At 41.1% G+C, this 19,221-nt stretch overlaps 2 protein-coding genes across 2 annotated transcripts in view; one reads left to right on the top strand and one right to left on the bottom strand.

The window, feature by feature from the left end:
• Positions 1-19,221, bottom strand: part of capn5a (calpain 5a) — a 30,786-nt gene continuing 11,565 nt past the window's right edge. Inside the window, exons 4-13 of the mRNA XM_072695310.1 lie at positions 9,588-9,796; positions 8,738-8,930; positions 8,000-8,193; positions 6,848-6,925; positions 6,448-6,643; positions 5,762-5,884; positions 5,429-5,625; positions 4,220-4,341; positions 3,999-4,135; positions 1-3,863 (exon numbers count right to left, since the gene is read on the bottom strand). Of these exons, the coding sequence (XP_072551411.1) occupies positions 3,681-3,863; positions 3,999-4,135; positions 4,220-4,341; positions 5,429-5,625; positions 5,762-5,884; positions 6,448-6,643; positions 6,848-6,925; positions 8,000-8,193; positions 8,738-8,930; positions 9,588-9,796 (1,632 nt within the window). The 3' untranslated portion in view covers positions 1-3,680. The remainder of the gene's footprint in view (positions 3,864-3,998; positions 4,136-4,219; positions 4,342-5,428; positions 5,626-5,761; positions 5,885-6,447; positions 6,644-6,847; positions 6,926-7,999; positions 8,194-8,737; positions 8,931-9,587; positions 9,797-19,221) is intronic.
• Positions 11,809-14,287, top strand: ompa (olfactory marker protein a). The gene is made up of 2 exons (XM_072695311.1): positions 11,809-12,070; positions 14,000-14,287. The coding sequence occupies exons 1-2, from the start codon at positions 11,873-11,875 to the stop codon at positions 14,285-14,287; spliced, it is 486 nt and encodes a 161-aa protein (XP_072551412.1). The 5' UTR covers positions 11,809-11,872.

Below are 19,221 nucleotides of genomic sequence, written 5' to 3' on the forward strand. Positions count from 1 at the left end.
TTCCTCCAGTTACTTTTATTTCAGATCTTTAGGGAACTGTACACACACATAAGTACAACACTGGCAATGTGGATCCGCATACACACTTATTTTTTAAAAATCCAGCCTTAAAAAAAAAAACAAAGAAAAACAATAATATTTTGGAATGATATTATGAACAGAATACTAGTAAAGGGTCTCAGATGGGCAAATTCACCAATTCCTATCCCAGCTATTAAAATACAATATGCATCAATTCAGAAAGACATCTTGAAAGACATGAAAGTAAACAAGAGTAAACAACAGAATGTAAATGAGAAAAGTAAACAACAGAATAAGTAAACAAAAGCAAGGGAAATGAGAAATGTGCATGAAAAAGACAGTAAACACAAAGTAAACAAGAGAAAGTGTAAACGAGACAGTAAACATGCGTAAACAACCCAGTTAACACACTCAAATGGGGCTCACATGGGTGAAACGTGGTGGGTTCCAGGTGGCTCTGAGTGTGTTTATACATGTGTTGTTGCTGGGACCCAGTTGTGCTTCCAGCAACAACCACCCACCTTAAATCTCACATGGGTCCCATCTAGGCCCCATGTGCTGTGTACAACCCACATGGGGCCCATTACTGACCCTGGTGGGCATCCAAATGTGGGGCCAACATGAAACATTCTGGTTCTAAGTTGAACTACCCATACAGACCCCAAATGTGCGTGTTATCTGAGAAGACACTGGCAAATGAGACAGTAAACAAATAGAAAGGTAGAAGAGTAAACAAGGTGTAAACAAGATTCAGTGTAAACAAGAGAAAGAGCTGCAGTAGGACCAAAACGAGGCACTTCTTCGGTGGTCATTTTAAAACGTGTGACCATTATGTCCTTATTTTAATATCTCTGATTCCGTTTCTGCCTCCAGGCCAAGAGCAGGAACGGTGAACTGTAGTTCAACAACTGAAAGAGGTTTCAGTAGAAAATCAAATCAAATTAAAGTGCTACAATGGGTCAGTAATTTAGTTCAAACAGGACTGTAAATCTCAAGTGAATCTCTGATGTGTTAACTTCATGAAGTCTCTTTAAAAAGGCAGAAGAAATATACAGATAACTATATATTTATAAAAATAGAATAATATAGTAAAGTACATCTGTAACAAAGATAAAAAGTAAACACTGAACATATGTAGTGCTTAAAGAGTACACACTGCAGAACATGGCCTCCTGGCAAGTGAAATCATCTTAACATATTGAGTATATCATTATTTATATTTTACGATTATTTATTTATTACGATATTTTATTATTTACGATTATTGTAAGAATATTAGGAGAGTATTCAACCTAAGTCCAATTACCTTTTTCCACTGGCCACTGGCCACTATTTTAGCTTGAAGATAAATGACGAGCCATAATGTCTCAAACTAGATTGAGTAATCTCAAACTCTCCACACAGCCATCATACAATGAGGAATCATGTGAAATATGTCATATACTGACAATATAAAAGATGCTTTTGCATGTCCATATATTGCAGTGTATTAGATATTATTAGAAGGTATTTTACTTCAAAGCAACAGAGTAATCTACACTAAACCCAAGTCTTCATTAGAATTAAACCTCTCCCAGCAGGAATAGTACTCTCTTAGCCCTCTGATTATACACTGCCACCTATTGGTCATTTGTGGTCATTGCATTATAGTTGGACCATCTACTGCAGTGGTCTCAAACTCCGCTCCAACCCTAATCCACCCCACCTGTTCAAACTCATTACTGCCCCTTGAAAGGTTCCTGAATGGGGTGTGTTACATTTGAGTTGTTTTGAGTTGTTCAAACCTGCAGGAAAGTAGATCTCCAGGAGGAGGGCTGATGACCACTGATCTACTGTATGTTGGCACTTTCAATTCATTGCATTTCTCACTTTATACACCAGCATGAACTGCCATTTAATCTGGAATGTGTCTGTCTGTCTATCTGAATTCAGGCACTTCTGAATGACTCTGATCGTACCAGTCTGATTGGTTCGCTTGCACAGAACATGTCCGTAGCCTGTAGGCCACTTTATGTGAATACACCTAACACAGACTACAGCAAATGCCCCGCAATACTGAGCTGAACTGATTTTAGTGACATTTCCTGAGTAGAAACCATATTGTGTAAACAAGCTTCAATGGTGTCCAGCACTTGAAGAGGAATTCCACCGGTTTTTTATCTAGATTTGTAGAATTCAGTGGTTTGGATGTAAACAAAGTATTTAAGAGTTGGTCTAGTGTGAAACGGTTTATAGTAGAGAAACTTATTAAGTCAATTTTTTTTAACAGTGGTGGTGAATGGAAACCGGGGTCATGGCCTCCAAACCCACTATAAATCATTAAAAAATATTTTCTTTTAAGACTATTTGTCTTTAAAACATCTTCCATGTACCTCTTTCACCATGAACAGAGCATGAAAACACATTTTAGGCCCAATTCCCTTCCATTTTAATTTATAAATTATCATAAAACAAATGTTTTAAGCATCAACTTCCTGTTTTTTACAAATTTAACATCTAATTCTAATCACCACCATTGTACGTTTCTCTAGAACAAAGTGTTTCACACTAATCCCACTCTGATTGAATTGATGCATTTTTATATTATTTAATTATATATAAAAAAAGAAAACTTTTTGGATTTCGCCATAACGACTTTGGATGTTTGATTGGTGAGACTGAAAGACTATGGAATTGCATTCAATTCCCAACATTCAGAGAAAGAGTTGCCTCGCTTGGCTTCATAGTGGCATGATTTTACATAAAATGTCTTGACAACTACTTTTGAAACAAACAAAAAAAATCTGATAAATTGGCAATGTAACATTAACATTTTTGGTCCAGTAGAACATGTAAACAATACCCAGTAAAGAAAAAAAGCTTGACTAAAACATGCTAATGTTGCTAACAACAAATGAAAAAGCTATGATAAAGCCACAAATATGGCTAAATATAACGCATAATGGTTACTGATGGCTATTATTTTCAGTCAGTCATTGTTAGCAACATCAGCTTATTTGACTGAAAGACTCCTTTAAGGTCATGATTAGGGATGTCCCAATTCAGCTTTGGCTCTCCCCTCACCACAACCATCACAGTTTACCTTTATCCAGAGCAACTTTAATTTGATTCATGTAGGAGAATATAGAGTTAGGAGTCTTGTCAAAGACATGCGTTGGCAACCAACTCGCCCGGGTACCTAGCCCTGATGCATCGCCTAGCAGATGCCTAATGCCGGTCAGCATCAAGTGACGTGGGAGAGAGAAATACATCTACCCACCAGGAGAGAGCAAGGCCAATTGTGCTCTCCCATGCTCTGGCTGCTGATGGCATCCAGCATGTTACCACTGTTGTTTCCAAGTTGTAAATTATGTCCATTTACGGTGCCTGGAAGATGCTTTTAGGACACAGCGGCAAAAATAAAGGATCAAAACTGGTTAGGGCTTATAATAGGGGCATAATTGGGGCATCCCTAATATTCTATGACCATTATCATAAGTCCTCAAACAGCTCTGATAATCTTCAGGCAGAAGAAGCCGGAAACAGCTGTTCGAAGTACTTAACTAAACTATCTACATCAATGTAAGAAAGTGCTCTTTGAGTTACCACAGGTTTGCATATAACCAACAAACGTACTGATTGTAATAGCAATATTCTGGTTTTGGTCAACCTGGCAGGTCTTAGATGTTAGTCAGGACGTTGCTGGTGATGACGTTTACACTAAGCATTCCCGGGAGGTCACTGTTCTGACGATTGCCTTTTCCTCGCAGGTGGACCGTGTGATGCTGCTGCAAGTCTGAGAGGTCACCGTTTAGAGTCACCTGACCCATAAATGAGTCGGTCAGGACATTCTTGTTGTAGACCTGAAAACAGAATGTTTTAAGTTGGATAGTTTTAAAATCAATATCAAGGGTTTTACCATGTTATTAAACTCTGTGAGCCTCAAGTACAGTTCGGCTTGGAGAACATATCACCCCTCATCTGAAACTATCCCGTACCTCAATGTGGATTGCCTGTTTGGGCTTCTTTCTGTAGAACAGCGCCTTCACATCAAAGTCTGGACTCAGATTGTCTTTGTGAGCAGGAGATCGCACCTTCTCCCCTTCACAGCTGATGATCACGTATGGGTCAGATGCTGCAAAGAGAGGACACTCAGTCCCAAACATCTGATTTAGCATCTAAACCAAAACTGCAGGATCATCTAAAGATAAACACCTACATCCATCTGAGTCCTGACCCTGGAGTCCCACAGCCTTCATCACATGGACCTGTGTGACCAGCTGTGGATACCCACAAAGCCCTGTCCAACATGTCTGTGGAGGCTCATCCAGCGTCAACAACCTGAAAACACACACACACAGACACACACTTTTACAAGCAGAGAACCCCAAAATGCATACCAGGGCCGAGAGGGGGAGACCAGAGACACTCAAGTATAGAAAAACACAAACGCTGGTTTCGAGTTTTGCAAAACAATAGGGGCGTAAGAAAATACTGACATATAGTATAAAGTCTCGCAATATTATGTTTTGTAATGCATCAGCTTCCAGCTTAAAATTACCATATTTACCATGATAGTCCATACCATGTTTTGCAGATGTAATAGCATATACCTCTGTGCAATTTTGTGCACAAGCACATTATTTAAATGCATGCATCTCAGCGATAATTGTTTTACAGGTCACATTAGAACAGACGCAAGTACACATAAATGCCAACATTCAGAGAAAGAGTTGCCTCGCTTGGCTTCATAATGGCATGATTTTACATAAAATGTTTGCACACTCTTGACAACTACTTTTGAAAGAAAAAAAAAAGAATCAGATAAATTGGCAATGTAACATTAACATTTGGTCCAGTAAAACATGTAAACAATACCCAGTAAAGAAAAAAAGCTTGACTAAAACATCCCAATAAATATGAAAAAGCTACGATAAAGCCACAAATACTTGCATAATGGTTACTGATGGCTATTCATTTTCATCCTTAGTCAGTCATTGTTAGCAACATCAGCTTATTTGACTGAAAGACTTCTTAAAGGACATTATTAGGGATGTCCCAATTCAGCTTTGGCTCCCCCCTCACCACAACCTTCACAGTTTACCTTTATCCAGAGCAACTTTAATTTGAATCATGTAGGAGAATATAGAGTTTTGTCAAAGACATGCGTTGGCAACCAACACTCCCGGTACACATAAATGCTGTAAAAAGTAATAAGAATTTAAAAAAAAAATTTTTTTCATTCTCATCTTGTGAGCTGCTGCTCTTGTGTACCACATCAGCTCCAGATTAGAACATGTTTAGAGAGGATTTTAAAGGAGTCTGTCTTATTTAAACCTCAGACATTTAGTTGGGTTTGCTGTTGATTGTTGAGGTGTGATTGGTTCATGTCCGGTGTTATGCAGGACAATGTGTTTTGGGGCATTACTTGCAGTCTGCAGGCACATCTGTGAAGACCCGTAACAGGAAGTCTCCCTGCAGGCCGGGGTTAAAGGTGGTGGGGATGATGACGTATCGGCCCTCCTTCAGGTCCTTGCGCACAAACACGCTGCGAGAGTTGATGTAAACGGAGCTGCACAACTTCTGTTGACTTGTGTGCATACGGTACAGCCTGTTCAGCTCCACCTGGTGGAGGGGAAAAGCACAACGTGCAGACAAAGAAAATAAATGTGATTGTTTTTGCTATTGTGAGCAGCTTCGCAGGACCATGGCATCAAGGGACATACGGAGAGCCTTTATGAGTGTATCTGTGTCCATTTACCCTTTGAATGTCGAAACCAATTGCCAGGTTCTCTCCTTTTCCCTCTTTAGGTTGAGCTCTCCTGTCTTTCTGCTGCAGGCAGATCAACACTTCATCTTCAGGCTTTTTCACATCAAAGACATACTGGAGAAAGAGCAGGGGAAACACATTAGGACTAAATAATTCAATGGAAAATCCATTTTAATTCACATGTGAGCCCTTATTAAGTACTTACAGGACCATTTCAAAAATGTTCACCAATGTTCAAAAGGATTTAATGTTAATAAAGATAAGAGTGAAACCTTTGGGTAATTTCACATATAGACATTCTGTCAATCTGATGGCTTCACTGGGAACTACAGGATGAGACATGCTGTACAGTGTTTTGATGAGATTTAAGACATCTGTAATGTTTACTGCCATTTGAGATACGTGCCTCACTGCTCCAGGTTGTAAAGGAAGTCTGTTTATGGCGCAGCGGTAAAAACAAAGAATTGGATCTATCTATCTATCTTGCGTGCTTGCTTGCTTGCTTTCTCATCTATATATATATTATATTATATTTTATATATATATATACACACACACACACACACACACACACACACACACACACAGAGATAGACAGATAGAAAGTCTTTAAAAGCAGAGTCATGATTCAACAATCAGACAAAGCAATGTCACAGCTCTCCTGCATTTTCACATACCTGTGGGTTCTGCAGGTAAGTATTTTTGTTGTTAATGCAGCCTCCTGAGCGGTTTCTCAGTGGGTCTTCATGGCGACTCCAGGACCCAAACATCACAGCCTCCTCCCAGGTCTTATGGATGCTGAGGATGGACGTGTTAATGAGCCGGCACAGGATCAGGTCTGTAAAGTGCTTAGTGAAGTCCTCAAAGGTCATCCTAAAAGAGAGGAAACCGAGGCAAGGAGAAAGACAAATAAGCTTTTTAGAAAACACGTTAGAGGAGAATAGAGCAACATGAGATATTCCAGTTATTTATTTATTTTTTATTAATAATTAATACATAATAATTTATCAAACTTTTTGTTTGTTTTAAACTCACTTGCACATAAAGAAAAAATGAAGTATGCGTAAAGACTTTTACCAGAACTCCCCATCGTCCTGCACAGTAACACCCAGCTTCTCCCGTTCACCTTTACTGACCTTTTGCCACTCCTCTGAACTAGAGAGGAAAGACAGAAGGAGCCAATCAGCAAGAAATAGTGACTTAGAAAGCAATTGTACATTTGTACAAGTTAACCAGTAAGGCGTGTATTTACAAGGACATTGTCGAATACGTGTATTTGCTACCTCACCCAGCAGGAGGCAGTGTGAACACACAAGAACAGAACCAAGATTTTACACCCAGGAAAAAATACATTCCTACAGTTAAAATGTGGCCACATGAATGCCCCACCTAAAGCAATAGAAACAAACACAATTTGCACAGACATGTTTAGTGTCTGAGCTTATTTATTGTTTTAGCTGGAGCTACACGGCTAATGTAGCTAACTAAATAAAGTAAATAAAGCTAACAAGTAAAAAAAAAAAAAACTCTACCCCCAACTAGCATGGTGCTGACTTCCCAGACTTGCCTCAGACCATTAAGAGTTGTTGAGTATATCTCGAACGGACTTGCTTATGTGATTTCTGCTGGTCAAGCTGGTTGACCATCCTTTTTCATCCGTTTTCTTTTGAGCTTGATAGTTTAGCTGGCCAGTATGACCAGAAAACATGTTCTAGGCTGATCTAGCAAGATCTAAGTTGGTCAGCCAGCATTCCCAGCATGGTTTACTAGCCAAAGGTATATTTTCACCTAGATGGCCACCAAACCCCAGTATAGACCATCTACCACCAGCTACTAGCAAAAGCAGGTCTAGAGTTTTCAGAAGAGAACTGAAAAAGTAACACCAACAGCTAAAGGCTAAAGCTAAGAAATAAAACAAAGGAGTCTTCAGGCCTGTAGGTTAGTGGCTAATAGCAATAGCTAATATTCAATTTAGTGAACACAGCACTTAAAGCTGTTCAAACTCTTAATGCAATTACAATAAAAATACGATTGTTATGATTATAGGCTTCCATTACTTCTTAGGTACATCAGTACTATAGCTCCAGTTTAAAACTACAGGACCAAGAAACCAAACATCTACCATCTGATCGAGGAGGGGGGGGGTGGAGAAACATGTAGCGCATGCAGGTGATTATTTGCTAAGGTGTACTGTGTCCTGTACATGGCCTGCAGGTGCTCTGTACTGACCTGTCACTCCATGCCCCGTTCCACTCTCGCTCACCCCAGGGGTTCCGCATGCGGATCATGGTCAGCTTTTCAGACTTGAAGAAGGCCAACAGACCATGACCCAGACGAACCCTCCGCACATCCGTCACTGCATAGGCATGTCCTTTGACCAGACCACAGTCCAGACGGGCCTCCATGTCTGCCTGAGTGGTCGCCTGGATAACGGCATCAAAACAGTACAAAAAAAACATTTGTACTTCATCATTTTCATTCCTCACATTTTTCATTTTCTACCCTGGGCAAAAATCCAGATCAAGAGAGCTGGTAGCTGGTTTCAGATGGTCTAAGCTGGTATTTGTTGGTCAAGGTGGTCGAAAAGCTGGTCATCCAGGTGAAAACACACCCTGTGCTGGTAAGCGTATGTTGCATTTGATTTTGATAGAACAGCTGGTCTATTAGCATGACTAACAGGTAGTCAAGCTGGTGTACTGGTCAGCCAGCTTGACCATGAAGGTCATGCTGGTCATGCTTTTGGTCAACTTGGCCATACTGGCAGACCATCTAAACCATCAAACTCAAGTGAAAGCAACACCCTATTCTAGTCACGAGCTAAGCTGGTCAACCATCTTAACCAGCTTGAGCTTTATCAGAAAATAGCCACACAATGTAAACAACAGCCGACGCAGAAAAATAAAGGTCATGTGTTTTTGATATGACTAAAGTTACGCATTTTTGCCCACCCTGTTTGCTCAGACTCACTCTGATGGAGCAGCTGATGAGACCTCCTCTGTTGTGGACTTTGAGGACACGCTCAAACAGCTGGTTCCGGGCCTCCTCCTCTTGCCCAAAATGGCCCTCCAGCAGGTCGATAGGCTCCGAAACTCCACCGGTGAAATCCACCAGAGCGTCCGCAGTGTTCCCACCATCCAGTGCCTCATAGCAGCCATGGATTCTGGCAAACAGAGAAGTTGGCTTGAGGTGAACTTGATTGAACATATGCCACATAAGAGTCATGTTTGGTTCAATAAAGAACCATGTTTGGATGAATGTACTGGCCAAAATGGAAAATCCATTGCTTACAATCTGTAGTAAAAATGTCTATTCGCCTCCTACAGTGGTGCTGTAGTACCTCTAGAGTGTGATAATCTGGGCTAGGCTAGGAAATCCCCATTCTAATGATGTGTCTTAAAGGTGGGTGGAATTTTTCAAAAACCTCCCAGCACTTTGGAGTAGTTTTTTTTTGTCTCATTTAGCTGGATAATTTAGATGGACGCCACATAGTTACCATTCGGTCTAGAAAGACAGATCACTCAGTGGACATGCTAGGAGTCACGATTCTATCGCTTGTAGATGTATTCTAATGTTCGCAGATGTGAGGTATGCATTACATAAATGCTAAATGTTAGTTAGTATTAGCCTGGACTGCTCCTTTAAAGGCACTGAAGCCATCGCTATGTTATTGTGTTACAGCAATGTGTCACCCACTGGTCAAATACAAAATAGCAATGATTAGGTCAATCTAACATTAATCCTCTGTGAAACTTATGACTGTGAGAATGGGTGAGGATATCCATTCAGCAAGTCTTTAGAGTTGATTGGTTTTATTTACTTGGCGTAAGCTTTCTCCACCAGAGCACTCCAGAACTCATTGCTGTCGTTGGAATGGCAGTAGATCAGCTGGCCGTTGGCAGTGGGCAGCCGATCGTCGACTACAACATCCACCCATTCTCCAAAACGCCAGAAGCGGAAGTGGAAGATTCCAGCATACGACTCGGGCCGGTTCGGGTCCCATTCCTGGTCCTTCCAGTCAGGAATCACCTTAAAAAAATATAGATATGTAAATGTAAACATAGGAGGTGTAAAGGTACATGTTCATACCAAACCTTATGCACTACTACTACTACTACTACTACTACTACACTGTTAGAAGTATAAGAACCATTAGAAACTGTGGGAGTTTGAGACTGTGAAGGAACCTCTTCAGGTGTTTTGAGAAACCTTCAAGGAACATTTTCTTCTAAACACCTCTCTTAAAGGATCATCAAAGCACCCTTAGAGGTTCTTCCACAGTTTCAAATTGAAGAAAAAAAAGTTCCTTAAGGATCTCATACATTTAACAGTGTAGGGTATATACAGTCTTTTCACAAGCATGCATGTCACCTGGAAACCTTATGCTATACGCTGTTGAATTTGCATATGAGATTGTTTTATTATATATTGTGAGAACTGTAGTGGTTTAGGAGTATTGCTATGGTAACTGTAGTCTTGTTTGTTCCCTACTCTCCCTCCTCCTCCTCCTCCTCCTCCTTTCTCGTTTCCCTCTACCTCTCACTGCCACGTGTCTGAAAGTAACCTGTACGCTCATTTTTACCTATCTTTATTCTCGATCACCTTTGGAAACCGAAACGACTGAAAACAAACAAGCATTTCACCAAAACACAGGCTTCTTATTTCAATTCAGGAAATCCTGGTGGATTGGACAAGATGCTTACTTTTACACTTTACTGCTTCATTAGCTTAGTTAACTTAGTTAACTAGGTCTATAGCTTTTGTTCTTGGTCACATCTGGGCACATTTCGGACCAAAGCATGTTCATCTCTGGGACACAGAAACTGTCTTCTTCCTGAGCGGTATGATGGCTGGACATTCCCATCTTGTTTGTACTTGAGTATAATTGTTTATACAGATGTTGCCAATAAACCTATCAGAAGCTTCTAAAGACATGGGCTGTCCCAAATTGTTTAAAGGCATAGTAATCTTACTGTATTTAAACTTTTGACTTTAAAGAAAGTAACAAAAATTGCCTGGAGTCGCCAAAAATCCTTCTCTCATTATTCTGGCATTTAGCAAATAGAATTAATTTTGGTAATCCTAATTAACCTAAAACAGGAAACGTTTATTGTGATTTCATGTCAGACAGGAGAAAAAAAATGCACGTCTTTTTATATAGTGTATGTAAACTTCTGGTTTCAACTGTACTTCAGTGGTGCCCTAAAATGCAAATAGGGAACCGGTACAGCCACAGCCTAGGTGTTCTCTTTCTTGGAAAGGATTTCAGGGGGTGTTCTAATTTTGTCACATGACTGTATGAATACCATTACTACCTGAGAGCCAATATTGTCAAAACTTAATCACGAAACAGAAAATATCATTACATCGACCAGCACTAGCGGATATATAGAACAGCTTAACCGCATAGAAGGATTGTTGTGTTTGCCATGGGAGAGGACTTGTGTCTTTGTCATTATGACTCATTTACACACACACACACACACACACACACACACACACACACACACACACACACACACAATCTTGCAAATAACTAAGGTAAAGTGATGCCCTCAATTGTCAAGAAATGCCCAAAGGAAAATCGGTGCGCTGCTGCTTCATACATCATTAAGCTTCCGTTGCTTAGTGATGCAACACATCACACACCAACCATAAACACACACACACCCCTCACTCTATTGCCTGTACCCCCCCCCCTTCCCACCAGCCCCCATATGAAATAGAATCAATAACGTCCTAAACAAAATGAGGCTTACTGCCCTGAGGGGACAGACAAGGACGGGCGGGGGGGGGGGGGATTGTATGGGGTGGGTGGTGCTGTATCAGAGAGGGAACAGAATAGAAAGAGTCGAGAAAGCAGACAGGCGACACAAAGTGCAGGAACGGACAAGAAGAGAGACAGCAGGTGGACAGCAGAAACTGTGGGAAAGCCAGGGTAGTTAGATATAAGAGAGACAGCAAACAGGTAGGAAGCAGGAACTGTGAGGAACACAGAGTAGACACCGGAAACAGCAGAAGCATCGAGAGAGAGCGAGAGAGAGAGAGAGAGAGAGAGAGAGAGAGAGGGGGGAAAAAGAAGAAGAAAGCCCAGAAGACCCAGGCATGGCCGAGGAGATGGAGCTGGACTTCACGGAGGACCTGCAGCTGACCGAGGTGATGCGGCTGCGTGTCCAGTCCCTCCAGCAGAGAGGTCAAAAACGGCAGGATGGAGAACGCCTCCTGCTGCCCCACGAGTCCGTGTACAGACTGGACTTCAGCGAGCAGGACCTGACCTTCTCCCACTGGAATGTCTGCCTGAAGGTAGGAGTAAAATGGCAAAAACATCTGACCTCACTGCACCTGAGAGACTTTTTATGTCTTATAACTTTTTATAACTTTTATATCTTATAAAAAGTTACTGAAGCTATTAAAGTAGCATGATCAATGATCCTCTCTTAGGCTCACCAAGAACCCAACCTCCACCAACCACAGATATCTCTACATTTCAGCACTAGCTCGGCTACCTCAGCAACTATGACAGCTGTAACATAAGGCCAACTGACCAATTATCAGCTACCTAAAATGAGCTTCAAATTCCATGACATACATGAAGCAATGCCTTCAAGCAACATCTGAAAAGCTGGCAGTGTGTATAAACGTACGCAATGCACTGCTCTCATGCTGGGCATGTGGTTTCTGGTGAAGCTCCCTGCAAAAACACAAGTGACTCTAAAACTGTAGAAGGCAATGAAAGTAGTAAGAAAGCAAGGGGTTAATGTAAGTCAAAATAAAATATAAAGTATAAAAGGTAGTCAGACATTTACATGCGCTCATTATAGACATGAAGGTCATGGCAATATTGAGCTTTCAATGATTTCCTTGAACTGTTTTGTTATTTTTTAAGACAGAGTGAGTCCTAACATATCTTTAATAGAAAAAAAAAAAAAAAAAAAAGAAACTGGTGCAGTTTTTAATTTGAAGGGGTTCTGTAATCAAAACAGGGTCAACATTATACACACAGCACACCTAATATTTGGTTAAATGCCCCTTAGGAAGTTTTGGTAGCCATCAACAAGCTTCTGGCAGAATTCTGGTTGGAGTTCAAACCCAAACCCAAGATGTTTTTTTTGCACCTCTGGAATTGCAAATTAACCCACCGCTTCATAGCTCACCCTAGCACTAGCAATGCTCAAGACACTAAAAGGGTAAGAACTTAGCATGTCTTCTCCGATACATGCAAAGCCAGAACCCGCCTCTTTTTTAACTGGTGCTGATGCGGCATCGCCGGGCAGCCGAACAGGCTTAGAGGAAAGTGCCAGGTCCCCAGATCCGCTGCACCAGCTAACAGACACCTGTTCCGGCCAACGACGCCTCAAGTGTGATGAGAGGAGAGTGCACCATCTACCCACCTTGGAAAAGCATGGCCAACTCCCATCACATAGTTAAAATATTTTCAATAGGGTTGAGGTAAGGACTTTGGGACTGTCTGGGGTCACTTCTCCTGTTAACATACAATAGTGTTCAAGTTTCAACCATCTAGCTGAAAGTTTGAGGTTATGCTGGAGAATTCTGAGGTAGTCCTCCTTCTTCATTATTGTAGTCCGTTTGTGCAATGTACCAGATCCACTGGCAGCCAAGCAACCAGAGAGAATAATGCTTCCACCACCATGCTTAACAGCTGGTAGAGTGTTCTTTGTTTGAAAGCCTTTACTTCTCCAAACAACTCAACCTTGGTCTTAAAATGTTCCCTTTCTTTGTCCGTGTGGTCCTCTGCCAACTTTACTAGAGCCCAAAGGTGTCGATTTTGGAGCAGGCGCTCTTGGGGAGCCTATGACTAATTTTCCTAATAATTTTAAGCATAAAGCTGCTTGAACTGATGGATCTTGCTTAGAAATGGCTCCATACGACATTCCTGAGTTCTACAATCTACAATCATCCTTCTTAGATTGACATTGGCCTTCTTAAACCTTTCCATTGCACTGTGTGTTGGCCAGTCCATTGAGTGCTGTCAAACAAACCCCTTTTCAGCTGTAGCCAATCATGATCACTAGCAGGAAGTTAGGCGTCCTTGGCCTTGGCAAGTACAAAGATATTTTGGAACTTAATAATTTAAGTGGATGTATGTACATTTTTGACCCTTTTTACATCTTAATTTTGTTTGCCCACAATATGCTGAGATCATCATACTGCAATGTTTTTTTTTACTGTGAAAACGAAATCATGTGATCATATTGCCCACCCCGAATGAAGGGTCTAGGCCGCCTGTCCATCACTGGAATCTCTCAGCTCTGGACGCCCGACCTGACCAACCTGATGACCCGGCAGCTGCTGGAGCCTACTGGTCAGTTCTGGAGGAGCGCGGGGGACCCCGAGGACGCTCCAATGAAGTGCCTGGAGGCCGACATTCAGGAGTTCGGCGAGAGGATAGCCGAGCTGGCCAAGGTCAGGAAGGTGATGTACTTCCTGTTCGCCTTCAAGGACGGAGCAGAGAAGGACAACATCAAGTGCTCGCTGGTCTTCAAGAAAAGCGATGCCTGACCTCTAACCACACTGCTAAAGGTTAGAGACCTTCTCTTGGAGCCGCTATGCTAACGGTCACTCCTTTATTTAGTCCCTCTGCACTATTGGTTAATATAATGAATATATATACAGACATTAGTGTTTAAAAGTTTGGAATCAATGTGTTCAATAATTTAAAACAATCCGGTTGGAGACTAGTAATTCTACAGTTTGATCAAATAATTAAGACTGCATTATAATTATTGGATAAAGAAGATAAAGTATGTATGCACAGAAATTTAATACTAGAAATTGGGGATGTTTATTTACATTAGTTATGGTACTTAAATTAAAACTTGACAAAGAATTAGATAGATAGAAATTAAATACAGCAACTGTTAAGAGATATTTAACATTTTATTCACTTCTTGTCCATAGAATTCTTAAATTCGTTCTCTTACATAAAATACCAGGTGAAAGATCTGGTGAATAATTTGTAATATCTAATAATGTCTATTCCAGGTCTTGGTCATTTTTGCATATAAAAAAAAACTATTTTAATATTAATTTGGCATGTGATTCCAAGCATTTGAACACTAGTGTGGATATTATTTTTTAAAACTTGCACAACTTACTTGCTGATTAGACAACAGTGTTTTCCTTGAGAGATAGCCTACTGCCCTACTAAAGTGTTTGATAGAGAATATTTATTTTTTCCCAGCTATCTGATGTAATGAATGTATACGTGACCATAAGAAAAAGAACAACCTCAAATATGCTGCTTGAAATAATAATATAACATAACGCATTCGTCTTAAAAGCACAGAATTTACATATAAGAAGTTTAAAAACAGAGAAATAAATTAGTTTTTGTCAACTGTTGTTCTGGCTCGGCCTCTTTTGTTTATGCATGTGTTTGTTTGTGTGTGTGTGTGTGTGTGTGTGTGTGTGTGTGTGTTGCACTGATGAAGCCACTGAAAGCATGCTTGTCCCTCACTGAGAGGTCATATCAGAAAAGTGCAGGCCTGGCCGGCCGCCAGCGCTGTCCACTGTACGCTCTGATCGATTCTGCACTGCCCCGGGGCGGACAGTGTAGGGGACAAAATCAACAGTGGCCAGCTCTCTTCATGCATGCATGACTTTCAGAAGCACAGGCAGAGGTCGGACGCCTTTAGTGCAATTGTATAATATCCTAATTATTTCCTCCCCACTGAAGACTGCATTCAACCAACAGCAACACACACATTTAGCACTTCACTTGTCCAATCTCAAACACTGTTGTCCCTGAAAACACTGACATCGAAAGACCGGCAGAACCAAAACCAAGAGCTGTAAAACAGGCCAATTCCAAAATCCCCAAACTGTTGCATAACAGTACTGACTTGGTATATTTACACCCACAGCATTCATATAAACCTAGCCTACTAGCTAAAGCCCTAGTCAAAGCTTGTAAAAGGGTCAAACACAGCAGTGACTTTAACAAAATATGGTGTTGTTGATACTGATGAGCAGCACATCACCTTCAGACTCTGCTAATTATGGGAATACAGGTAGCTACGGGGACCAGACCTCGTAGCCGTGGCTTTTCCTATGCCAGTGTCATCAGAAGGGTAGCTTCTTTCAACTCGGCAGACAAGAAAGCTAAAAGGGAGCGGAAATATGTGCAAAACTAAAGCTAACCCAGCTACAATGTCTCACATTGTGCCGAAGGTATCCAGAGGGGACTGCAATACTATCCAGTAGGACTCAGGAATGTTCTTGTTATGGTGCAAAAAAAAAAAAAAAAAGTTATGTTATGCTAGGCTGTGACTTCCATGAGCCATCACTGCACGGTAAACCAGCCAATTAGAGCAGAGCTGTTTTTTACAAGCCTTCCGTAAAAGGAAAACCAATGTGAGTTGCTTTGAGATAAAGTAACAAGGTGGTAAATAGGCTTGTAAAAAAAATGCATGCATGCGTACATCAAACAAACATCAAACATCCATGGTCATGTGGAAAAAGTTATAATCTTTGTCTTTTTTAATATATTTAAACATATGGACATTTGACCTTCACTTAAACAACATTGAGAGACCAAGGTAATATGACTAAACATATAACTGAAGAAATGTCTTTAAGTAATCATTTGTCAAATGAATAATTCCTGTGAGGAAAACATAGGACACGCCCACATTTATTCCTACTTCAAACGCCTAAATTAGACTAACAAGGTTAGAAAGGATTTTCAGAGGTGCCTGTCTTACATAAACCTCAGACATTTAGTTTGGTTGGAAGTCAAAGTACAGTATCTAGAAAGCCACACACAGTTGGTTTTCAAGGGGGGTGTGCAAGGTGGAAACTCTTGCTGTCAAAAAAAAAAAAAACATCCAAGTAAGACTAAAGTTTTCCAGAGAACACCTAAACCAAGACCAGGACATCGGGAATACTGTGCTATGGACAACTGAATCCAAAGTTTCAATATTTGGACACAGTAAAAGAGGACATGTTTGGTGTAAACCAGATACAGCATTTAATCATGGAGGTGGAAATGTCATGGTTTGGGGGATGCTTTCCTGCAGTAGAGTCTGGAGAGCTATCCAACACAGAATCCACTAGGAATTCTTAATTGTATCAAAGGGACGCTTGAGGAAAATGTGAGACCATCTGTCTAAAAACTAAAGCTGAAAGAATTTTTGCATGGAAGAGTAAAAAAAACTTTCTGCCAGTTGATGTCAGAGACTGTTTGACCGTTGTAGGAAACGTCTAACCAAGAGGGGGACATACCAGCTATCAGAGCATAGGGTGTCCTAACTTTTTCCTCACAGAATTAATTCCATTTTACAAATGAGTTTCCCCAGTTTTATTGGTTTTGTCACATTACCCCCATCTCTAAATATTGTTTGAAAAAAGTTAATGAAGTTAGTTTGTTTAAATATGTTAATAAAGACATGGGGTGTGCTAATTTTAAAATATACACTCTATATATACACACAAGGGTGGGGCGATACGATAAAAATACTATATCACGATATTTAAAGACTTTTATTTATCACAATACACGTAAATCACAGACTAAAAACATCAGTAGCGACAGATTCTTATAAACTACTATTCAGATCCTCTCCCGTACAGAGTACATCAATTAAAATGATTTGTTCCCAAACCCTAACATCAGCGCAAAACCTACTCCTCAACCTGATTTAAATTCTAACCCTAAGCTGAAGTTCTTCAGATGTTCAAACTTTCAAGGATAAGGATGTAACCATGTCACAATTTGAGAGGATGAACTAGATGTGGGTGCAGCCCATCAAAGTAAAGTGGGCTGGGCGAGGATATACATGTACTGTCTGGCAAACACATTCTCCAAAAAGTTTACAGGAGAAATACATTTCATAATACAATACAAATAATTTATGACATGTAATTTTGGAGCATTTCTATTGGTTCATTTATCATGAAATTTTGACACAATGTAAGGAACAACTGTCAGATTCCCTCACTACACCCCCCCCCCCCCCCGCCGCCCCTGTACATTAAAAGGGGAGTTTGAAGAGTCTTACAAAACTCTGTGTGTGTGTGCGTGTGTGTGTGTGTGTGTGTGTGTGTGTGTATGTGTGTGTATAAAACACCAAAGACAGGGTCCTGAGAGGGAGAGAAGGAAAGAGTGTGTACAGACACGCTTTAGAGAGAGGGTGGTAATGAGACCTCAAGAGGGAACAAGGTGTTGAACAGTGAGAAACACACACACACACACACACACACACACACACACACACACACACACACACACACACACACACACAGGAAGAGGTAAAAGGGGGAAAAAAGGAGGAGAAAACATGACAAAGGAAAGAAAAGGAAAAAAAATTAACAAATAAATTTAGTAAATAAAGTAAATTGCATCATTTACACAACCACCCACCCACCCACACACACACTCCCAAAACACCCACTAACCCATCAGCAGCCGGAGTCCAAGAGAGCACAATTGGCCTCGTACTCGCTGGGTGGGTAGAGGCTCTCTCTCCATCTCCCCACATCACTCCAGCGATGCTGGGCGTCTGCTAGACGCCCCATTAGAGCTTGGAGCGGAGGATGGTGAATGTTTGTGAATCAATTGGTGGGTTTACCCAACCCAGCACTTTCCTACGAGCGCGTTGGTTACCCGGTGAGGTTGCACCAGTGGGTTGGGAAGCTGGCAATGTGTGTTCCTCTCTAATCTAAAATTGGAGAGGAACACACATCTACTGACTTAAAACATCCACCCACCCACCCACAAACACACTTGCAAAGCCATACACCCACCCACCAAAAAAATTACAAATATACCCCACCTACCCACCAACCAACCAAACAACTCAACCCATTCTACAAACAGACCCACTGACCCATCCAAAAAAAACACCAATTGATTCACAAACATCCATCATCCTCCGTTTTCACCCTCCGGTGATCAACAAACTCTGAAGTTCAAAACTTCTGATTGACACACAGCTCTCTGTGCAGTCCTTCTGAACCTCATTACCATGTTCCAGCTCAGCCCTTATGTGTGTTAATGCGCAGCAGCTGTGAAGGCCTAACAGTAAGAACCCCCAACCCCCTCCCCAACATACCCCAAAGTTTGATGCACTCTGAAGCACAAAGCAACTGTGTGAAAACAGGTATGCAGAGGTGCTCTGGGTCTGATCTATGGTAAACACACGGAGGGTAGAGAGCAGACACGTGGGTATTTACCCACCAGAGGAGAGGGCATTCGGGGGGGGGATTTTCCACAACACTGCCCCTCCCCAAGGGGAGCAATGACACAGAGTGTGTGTAAGTGGTTGCGACAGTGCAACAGGTCTCTTATTCACACAGCAAAAACAACATGAACCTTCATTCACACTGTAAGCGCTGTTCTCTCACCTAACTGAGCAAACTGGGTTATTTAAAGGGCCCATCTCCTACAGCTTGATTGCACTTACATTGAATGCTTTTAGATGCCGACACCAAAC

The sequence above is a fragment of the Salminus brasiliensis genome, chromosome 13 (genome assembly GCF_030463535.1).
Source record: "Salminus brasiliensis chromosome 13, fSalBra1.hap2, whole genome shotgun sequence".
Lineage (NCBI taxonomy): Eukaryota > Metazoa > Chordata > Actinopteri > Characiformes > Bryconidae > Salminus > Salminus brasiliensis.

Excerpts from the sequence above, each read along its gene's own strand:
- ompa (XM_072695311.1), top strand. The coding sequence starts at position 11,873 with ATGGCCGAGGAGATGGAGCTGGACTTCACGGAGGACCTGCAGCTGACC. Across the intron at positions 12,071-13,999 it reads ACTGGAATGTCTGCCTGAAG|GGTCTAGGCCGCCTGTCCAT; the intron begins GTAGGAGTAAAA and ends CCCCGAATGAAG.